The sequence below is a fragment of the Quercus suber genome, unplaced genomic scaffold (genome assembly GCF_002906115.3).
Source record: "Quercus suber isolate HL8 unplaced genomic scaffold, Cork oak 2.0 scaffold_235, whole genome shotgun sequence".
Classification (NCBI taxonomy): domain Eukaryota; kingdom Viridiplantae; phylum Streptophyta; class Magnoliopsida; order Fagales; family Fagaceae; genus Quercus; species Quercus suber.
In genome coordinates, this window is record NW_027069692.1 from 524,079 (window position 1) to 534,146 (window position 10,068).

General features: G+C 33.5%; 1 protein-coding gene across 1 annotated transcript; it reads right to left on the reverse strand.

Annotated features, from left to right (window-relative positions):
- Positions 1-8,250: 8,250 nt before the first annotated feature.
- Positions 8,251-9,141, reverse strand: LOC111987510 (RING-H2 finger protein ATL70). The gene has a single exon (XM_024019231.2). It carries the CDS (start codon positions 8,879-8,881, stop codon positions 8,411-8,413), a length of 471 nt encoding a protein of 156 aa, XP_023874999.1. The 5' UTR covers positions 8,882-9,141; the 3' UTR covers positions 8,251-8,410.
- Positions 9,142-10,068: the final 927 nt, after the last annotated feature.

Consider the following 10,068-nt stretch of genomic DNA (forward strand, 5'->3'; position numbering starts at 1 on the left):
AGATTGTAAGAAAGGTGCTCAGATCTTTGCTCGAAAGATTCCATGCCTAGATTATCGCAATTGAGGAATCAAAGGATATTGACAAAATTCCTTTAACAAAGTTAGTTGGCAATCTGCAGACCTATGAGTTGGGTTTGACAAGGATTGGGAAATCGAGTAAGGGTAAGAGCATGGCATTGAAGGTCGAGAGCAGTAACACTAATTAGTCTTCAAACGATGAAGATTCAAAGATGAAGTTCTATATTACAAGGCAATTCAAGAAATTCATAAAAAATGCCAATGGGAAGGGCTTCGACAAGGACCGTAGGCAATCTAATTCCTCTCAATTCAAGAGCCAAGACAAGGGAAAGAAGGATGCTAAGGATAGCGGTCATTACACTGTTCTCTTAGGACCAAAGTGCTTCGAGTGTCAAGGCTTTGGACATATGAAACACAATTGCCCCGCATATCTCAAGACCGTTGGGAAGAGCAAGGCACTTGTTGCCATACTGAGTGACACCAAGCTTGAGGGTGATTCCGACAATAAGAATGATAGAATCCTAAATGCCTTCACTGACACTGTCAATCCTACTAAGGGGATTGTTGAAGATGTGGATGAAGAAGAGGAATTGGTGAAATCCAAGTTTGAGAAGATGAATGAACAAGATGACATCTATACAGCCTACGCAAAGTTATACAAAGTCTCAAAAAAGTATGAGAAGTTGTATAGGTTGACCACCAAGAAGCTTAGTGATGTGGAGCTGGAGCGAGAAGAAATCTCTAGAAAGTTTGATGAAGCCAATCAGACTATTGGAGCATTGAGGTTTGAGAATAACTTCTTTGCTGAGAAGATCAAGAACCTTGAGGCAGAACTATTCCAAGTCAGAGCTCAGCTGGAAAGGACTTCAAGTGCCAATGAAATGCTCAGTCTTCAGAAATCTGCTTTCAATTGAACCGGTTTAGGGTTTGATTTCTCTTCTCCTAATATTACTTTTAATAGTACTACTATTTTTATTCCTCATGCTAATAATGTTGAAATTGAGAGCAATGAAGTTAAAAATGAATTAGCTAGTGAGAACATAGATGAGGGTAAGTCTATCTTAGGAGCACCACCTAAACTTACTAAGAATGAGACTAAAAACCCTAGGGCTAAGAAGGCTAACTCTCAAAAGCCTAAACATAAGAAGTAGTATCTTTGTCATCACTGTGGAGTAGCCAGTCATACTCAACCTAATTGCAATAAGTGGTTAGCCACTCAAAAGAGCAACAACATGATTGCGTTGGGAGATCAAAATTAGTTTCCATCCTCTTTTGCTCCCCTTGGAGATCTTCTCAAAGCTCTCGTGTTCCTTTTGAATTTGAACGGTTTTAACTCTTCCCCCTCCCTGCCAGATCAAGGATTTGCTAGACGAAAATATTCTTCTAAGGTGTGGAAGGAAAAGGGCTCCAAGTGATTCTGTCACTTCTTATCTCTCTCCATTTCTTGTTTTGTATCTACATTACTTGTGTGTTTTTCTATATCATTTTGAATTAGTCTAGTTTTATGCATTGCTTTGTTTTGTTTAACATTTTTTTGTTTGGTTTTGTTTTCAATTTTCTTTGTTTTGTTTTTCATGTAAAAATAAAAATAAAAAATATTTGAAAAATTGAAAAATACAAAAACAATGTGTGTATGTGTACATTGTTACTTGTGTACTTTGGATGGCCATTAAAAAAAAGTTATCTAAACTATGTATCTTTTGTAACTTAGATGAGCACCTCTATGCACAACTAAGCAAGTGAGCTTTGTGGCTCATGTTTGTGACGAGTAAGATTAAGTAATCTCTTGTACTTAATACTCGTGTCACTCTTTTTGATGGGAAGAACTAGAAAATCATAAGAGAAAGGCATAAATAACCATCTCACCACTATTGCCCACCAATCATGAAATGACATCTATATGCTTTGGCATAGCAAAAGTGCAATGTGAAATGCTTAACATCATTGGGTATTTATTTTCTTTCTCTTATATGATTGCAAGCGTGTATTCTAAAAGATGTAGGAGTTATAGGATGTACCTCGAAGGTGATAATCCCCATCAAATAGTTATGATTGCGTGTGAGTTAAAGTGATTTTCTCATATCTCAACTCATCATAACATGTATACACTTATGCAATCTTGTAATGTTTTTCACACAAAACACGCAATATTCTTTACTACTCTTGATACATGTGCAGGTATAATGTGATTTGGCCACCCCAAGGTTTACATGTGTTAATATATGCTCACTAAATTGTCTTAACTTGTTTTTGAAATATAAAATTGGTTAGACTTGTTTAGTGTGTGTGTGTGTGTGTGTGTTTTAGGATTTATGTGCTTAACAATTTTTGTTAAGAGATGTTTTTGAGAGATCAAAATGTTGTTTGGATCCTTTGTTGAGTTACATGTTTGATTGCATTCATATCAGTGTTTTTTTCTTCTTGAAAAACTATTTTTAAGCAATCTCGACACCTCTTAATACCTAGCTTATCTATCGAGCTCTTCAGTTGCTTTTTATTGCAATCTCAACATCTCTCGACAGCTATGTGGATCGATCAAGAAAATTTATGTCCCATCGATAGCTCCTCAACAACTACCTTGATCTATCGATCTTCTTTTGCCTTGGACACCTACTCAATAGCTACTTCTTTCTAACTCTTTAAAGCTCGACAGATCCTCGACACCTATCGATCTGTCAAGAATTACTGAGGTGCTATATACAGGGCGCTCACGAACTTAGACTCATTTTGCTCGATATCTCTCGATCTCTCTAGCCTTTTCATCTCCCAAAACCTCTTTCCTTTTACCTTAAACCTCTTCCTTAAGGACTTTTCGACTTTAATCAAGTTCTCTTTACTTGGTAAGTGTCTAAATCCCTCATATTCATGCATTTCATGATTTTTAACCTAAGTTTTTGGGATTTTTTGAAAATTTTGGGGTTTTTCAAAATCAAAGAGGTTTTTGCCAAATTTTTGGGATAGGTTTTTGAAGATTTGATCTTAAAAACTTCATGCATTGCATCTCATGAGCATTACAACTATATTTTCATGCATTTAGATGTGTGTTATATATGTTCTCTGCTTATGTGCTAGTAAGTTTGGATTGGGCTGAGCCCATGATACTTTTCCCGTGATAAGCTTATCTTCTATTCGGTTATCACGAGGATCTTACACCATTTTTCTTTTCCCTTTCTTGCTTCCAACCACTTCACCGTTATGAGTGCCATAAACGTTGCTACTGTTAAACGAAGTGAGGCACAACTACGTTCGAAGCAGTCTGGTACAGCAGCTTCTTCCACTCCTTCTGCTCCATCCACCTCCGCTCCCTCTTTTTTTGCAGGTGGTGTGACTCTGGACACGATCATGGTGCAGCTTTAACGCATGGATGCTTGCCTTGATACTCTTACTAATGAGTTATGTCAAGTGAACACTCGTGTTGGCCATATTGCTAGACAGTAGGCTCACCTTGGTGGCTTCGTATAGTCTCCCTCTTCTCCTTCCAAGACATCCGAGGATGACGACGATGACTTCAACGACGACAATGATGATGGAGATGGAAATGCTAGCTCTTCCAGTGCTAATGAGATGTCTACTTAACACTCTTATCTTTGTCACTCGTGACAAAAATGGGGAGTAGTTTTGGTTATGAAAGTAGTCATAGTTAGGGGGAGAATTAGTATAGGAGATTTTTGTTAAGGGGAGTGTTGATATTGAGGAATGTAGTGAGGATTTGATGTACCTTTTTCTTTTTTTCCTTTTTAGATACATTGTTCTTGTACATGGGTCTTGTGACCATTTTGACATACATTGTACTTATATTCTTTATATATTGATGTATGTTTTTCACCTACCCTTATATGTGTTATTTATTTTCTCTCTTTATGCTCATGGTTCTTATTACTTGTATGCAATCTATCATTTCTGTTTCACACTAAGATGCTTAATGAGTTTTGTTTAAAATGTTTCAGAAATATAGGTTGTCAAAGTCTACCTTACCATGAACTCTCTTCTTGCAAAATTTTTCAAGAGTTTGTATTAGGATAGATTTTATTATATGTAACAAGTGAATATGAGTTGAGTGATTTATGACTTCTCACATATGTTCATTTGGTTGTTGTGGTTTTGTCACTTTTGCCAAAGGGGGGGGGGGATTGTTAGGACATATGTGTTTCACATATTACGAACATATGTCACTATTTTGCGTAATTGGCTAATTCTTTGACAAAATGCACTTTGCTTATAATTGAGTAGATCTTCATCATCTGGATGAATTGAAGAACTTTTCAGCCAACATCCTTCTCTAATTAGTGATTGAAGTCGCGTACTAGGATCCAGGCAATTGGTTTGTCATGTACTGGGAGCCGTGCATTAAAAAGGAGATGTTGTCACTACAGAACAAGTCCAATTGGGTATTGGAGTAAGGGTTCAACTGTAGGTTGGTATAAGGTACTAGGATTTCTTTGCTTGTAACCGCTTGTTGTGATAATAATGAATTCTAGGGAGTGGTGACCTTAAAATCACCCAATGGGGTTTTTGCCGTGTAGGTTTTCCCCATTCGTAAATAAATCACCGTGTTAATTTATTTTCTGCTGCATACTTAGTTTAATTGGTGATTTATTTGTGCTACCACGCTCATTGCATGTAATTGAACCTAATTAATTCACTTGGCTAATTAATTGATTAAATCATCACAAGGGGTCAATATGTTTTTGGCCTATCAGTTCGATTGGCATGAAATTGACATGTATTTTAAGAACATAAAGAACATGCAATTCAGCTGTTAGATTTTCAAAATATGTAGCAATGTTAATTTTTTTAATGAGAATTGTAGTCTTAGGCTACAACCAATTTTGTAGCCAAGTTTTGACCTTAAAATTTGGTCCCCTTTACAATATATTAGGTCCTTACAAATAAAAAGAAAAATTCCAAGAAAAATTTTATTTAACTAAACTTTTGAAGAGATGTAGCTTGCAACATTGATAATGAGACTATCATGTTTTGATTTCAAAATAAGAAACTTCGTAGAAGGAAATTGTAAGACTTTATGTGTTTGCATGTGTGTGTTTTTTCAATAAGTGAAGTTCTCTTTTTATTAGATTTTGCATAATTTAGATTTCTTAATGACCACCCTCAAAAAAATTCTGAAAGCCGCTGCTGATTGAAATGTCATAACCCTTTATATGAGAGAGAGACAGAGAGAGAGAGAGAGAGAGAGAGAGAGAGAGAGATATAAAGGGTTATGTGCTTATTGAACGAAAATGTGTCCATTGACCGAAAAGGTGTCTATTAACGAAAAATGTGTCTATTGATTGAAAATGTGCCTACTGAATGAAAAAAGTATTTATTGACAAAAAATGTGTCTATTGAAGGGTCATAATCCTTTTGGTATAAATAGTGGTTCATATTCATCTAGTAACTTCTTCTCAACTTCTTCTTTTTCATCTTTCTTAGAAATACAAAAAACCTATGGGTCTTCTCTGAAATTGCTTTTTGTAGAACCCAATCATCAAATTATCTTTCCAAATGTTTTGCATCCACTAATGTAATTGTATAATACTCATAAAGTTAAAAGGGAAAATCTCTTAGAATTGATTTTTTTTTTTAAAAAAAAAAAATTATAAGGACATTTTATTGGAGAAGAAAAGGACTACTTCATGTGCAAAGAAAACAAAGAAGTCTAAAGAATCACAATAAGTAATCATGTTGAGTTCATGCTTGATGCCAAAAGTTGGGTGCTTCCTTAGGCAAGGTTGTGCTTTTAGATATGTTTATGATGAATTTGTTTTACTTATTTTTTGTGGAGAACATTGTGGCATTGTTATAAAATGGATATGGAGCAGAAGGCAGAAATAATGGTTGCTATTTGCAGAACATGTTTTTTTTCCTCATACTTTCTCCACCGTGCTGAAAGATAAAAAAAAAATAAATAAAAAAAATAAATAAATAAATAAATAAGGCAAAACAAAAAAGCACAAATGTTTGTATTTTTAAATATATAGGTGCTATAAATTTATGTAGCCACATGAAGTAATAAGCAGTGGACAACAAAAAGTCAAATGTTTCACTTTTATATTATACTAGTTGCTAACTACTGAATGAGTTTTAGATTAAAAAGGAAAACCATTATTTTTTAGTTGGAATAGTAAACGAAAATGCTTGAAATTTAAAAAAATAATAATATTAAAAGAAATAGCACAAAGTTTTATTAGTTAACCAAATATATATATATATATATTGATTTATTTATTAGTTTTTTTGTGAGAAGGAAAAAGAGATAGAATGTTGTGTCTTTAGTTTAGTTTGTGTTATATATATATATAGGTATACATAAGATAGGTTGTAATATATATGCCAAAAAATATCTATTGACAAAAAATGTGTCTATTGAATAAAAATATAACTATTGACTGAAAATGTGCCTATTGGCCGAAAAGGTGCCTACCAAAAGACGTCTATTGAAATGCCATAACCCTTTATATTGGATATACCAAAAGGTGCCTATTGATCGAAAATGTGCCTATTGACCAAAAAGATGTCTATTGAATGAAAAAGTGCCTATTGATCGAAAATGAGCCTATTAGCTGAAAATGTATCTATTTAATGAAAAAAATGTCTACTAAAAGTGTCTATTAAAATGTCATAACTCTTCATATTGAATACACCAAAAAGTCATATTGACTAGAAAAGTGCCTATTAGTCGAAAATGTGCTTATTGAATGAAAACGTATCTATTAACCGAAAAATGTGTCTATTGGTGGAAAATATGCTTATTGAATAAAAATGTGTGCCTATTGATCAAAAAGGTGCTTATTGAATGAAAATGTGCATATTGACCAAAAAGGTGCCTATTGAATGAAAATGTGTCTATTGACTGAAAATGTGCCTATTGGAAAATGAAAAGCCACAGTTATTCGGTGTTTTTAAATGTATACATGGCATTAATTTATATAACTATGTGGTGCAATAAGGAGCAGTTTATATAAAGTTAAACGTTAAGGTTATATATATATATATATAAGAACAGAACAAAGAAAAATAGGACTTCCTTAACAAATCCTTGCAGGAATACGGGAATATTGATTTGAGTCCAAGACAATAGCCAACAGGTTGTGCTAATTGACATACTAGCTTGCTAGATAAGCGATCAAAGGGCAAGACAAAGCGAACACCGCAAACACACATCTCAACAATCTCAACCTTATAGATTCTCATAAACTTTAAGTAAAATTTGCTCCCATTATAAGTTGACAATTTAACTGCATTTGAATTTTGGCGTCTCAGTATGTTTATTTCTTTAATTAAATTCAACAACATAAACTGTTGTCAAATATTAGAAAGAAAATGAAATATGGGTATCTTTAATTGTACTTTTTGTTAGAGTCAACCAAACCTTAAAAAAAAACAAGTGTCTGGTTAATGGATGCTCTTAGAGCATCCATTAATCAACCCTTTGGAAAATATTTTTATGGGAATTATTTTTAGAAGATTATGGGAAATTGAAACTAAAAAAAAAAAAAATGTTACTTCTTCATTTTTCTAAAAAAGAAAATCTTAAAATAATTTATTAATGAATGTCCTAAAAATATCTGTTAATGAAATTCAAATAACAAAGAAAAATTTAGGAAGCGCATTATATCATTTTTTTTCTTCTAATAATGTCATATCATCAATTAAATATATTAAATATGTGCAAGAGTAAAGCTTACTGTAGTCCAAAAACTGATAAATGTTATGTCTGGAATAGGACCTATTTGTAGAGGGAAATAGGAAAAACTATTACAAAGATCATCAAAAGACTAAAAACTAGCTTTAAAATCACTGGGCAATTTTTTCCCCTTTTTCTTTCTCTTTTGGCAACGTTCAAATTCCCCAAGTACTCTGTTTGAATCCAGGGATGACTCACATGGTCAATTTTGCTTTTGGAAGATACAGAATTAAAAAATTCAACCTATTGATATTGGAAGTGCCAAAAGAGTTAAAAAAAAAAAAAAAAAAAACACTGGAAAACATATTATGCTCAAATTTTCTTCTACTCCAAAAATTGAAACATGTTATGTCAGAACAATAGAACCAATTTGTGAAGGATAATATGAGGAAAATCACCAACGGGATCATCAAAAGACTAACAATATTACTTGAAAAAATCACAAGGCAATTTTTTTTTTCTCCTTTTCTTCTTTCTTTCGGCTATCTTCAAAAACGAATTTAATTATTGTAGTTTCTCAATTATCATGTCCAAGATAGGAAATCAAGTTGCTAAATTAATTGATCGATATAACTTACCAAGAAAAAACTTGCAAATACAAACCATTACAGATGGCTCAACACCTAATGAATCTATCCAAAAGTTTAGGGGTATACACAAACAACTAAAATGATTTCAGTATTCAAATCCCTATCTTTCTTCATGACATCAATCTCGTCGAGCCGCCAAGGGAGTCACCTCAGCAAGCGGAGTTGAAAGAGGAGTTGGAATTGGTGAGTTTCGACATATGGGACACGAAGGGTGCATTCGTAACCACGGGTCGACACACTTCAGATGAAAGATATGAGCACAATCAGGTAACATCCTCAACATTTCAGTGTCTTTGTAGTCACCCAAACATATTGAACAACAAGAAGCGATTGAGTCACCCTTTTGGAGCTTGGCCTGGGAGTAAGGGAGCTTTGGATAGCTGTGAACTGTGGCTTCGTCTAGGCCTTGTTCCATGTTGCTTAAGCTTTGGTCTGTGATGATTGTGGTTGTGTTGACCCTTTGATGAGATGGGTTGGCAGGTGGAGCTGGCATACGCATCAGGGTGCAGCAATAGGAAACCAAGGTAGTGATTATGGTAAACATAAGAACACCAAGGGAGAGAAGCACGCCATAACCAAACCCATCCATTTTTTTAATGAACGGTTTGTGTTAGGTTGTGAAGTTGTTGAGGGAAGTCATATGAGAGAGAGAGAGAGAGAGAGAGAGAGAGAGCTTCCAAGTTCAAGAGTTTACCATCTGGTTATTGTCTGTAACCCCATCTAAAGATTATGAAGAGTGTTTTTTCCCCATTTTCCGTAAGAAGAAATTAAGAGAAAAGAAATTGCACAAGTTAAGTAGACTCTAGCTTTTTGAAGGGATGGTAAAAGAAAAGTGCGGCAGGAACTAGTCATTTGAGGAATCTTTTTTTTTTTAGATGAATTAAAAGACAAAGAACTTCATAATCTTTGAAAAGGTCTACTACAAATACTTTCATATAAATCTTACAACGAATATTAAAAAAAAAAAAGGGGTTTGATTTTGATAAATAAAATTAGTTAATCCATAAAAGGCATAAAAACCAACTATTTTTTTTTTCTATAAAGATAAAATAGTATCTTCAGAACATGTGACTCTAAGATGATTTTCTTTTTATTATCAGACAAAAACATTAATTAGTTTTTAATATAGGAAGTTGAATCCGAAATATTTTATTCGATAACAAAAAACTTTACCAATTGAGATAATTGGAATCCACACCAACAACTTAATTACATTCTCTAGAGAATTTATCATGAGATATCAATTAATATTGCACAAAATGACATTAACAATCCTTGATCACTTATCAGGTTAGTAATTTTGTAAGGTTATTTATGGCAAATTTTAAATCAACTTCTATATGCTTTTCTCATTTTCGGGAAATGACCTCTAAATAGCACCACAGAAGATTGTGCTTTTCTCATTCACATAAACTTGTGAATGAAAGAAGCTAAAAGAAAAAAAATAAACAACACAAACACAAACAAGAGAATGAACACAAAAAATTACATTGTTCAGCGGTAGCTTACAAGTAGTGTCGTAAAGAAAACTGTACTAAAAAATTAAATAGATTACAATAGTGGAACAAAGTTATTCAAACAAAACCCAAAATCTGAATGCATTCATGGATTGCTTCCTCACACGATTGACATTAGCTCACAGCAAGACCAAGGAAATTTTATTCAAGTAATTCTCTCTCTCTCTCTCTCTCTCTCTATATATATATATACACACACACACACACACACACACACACACACACATAAAAAAAAAAAAAAAATTCCATGGTTTGGCAA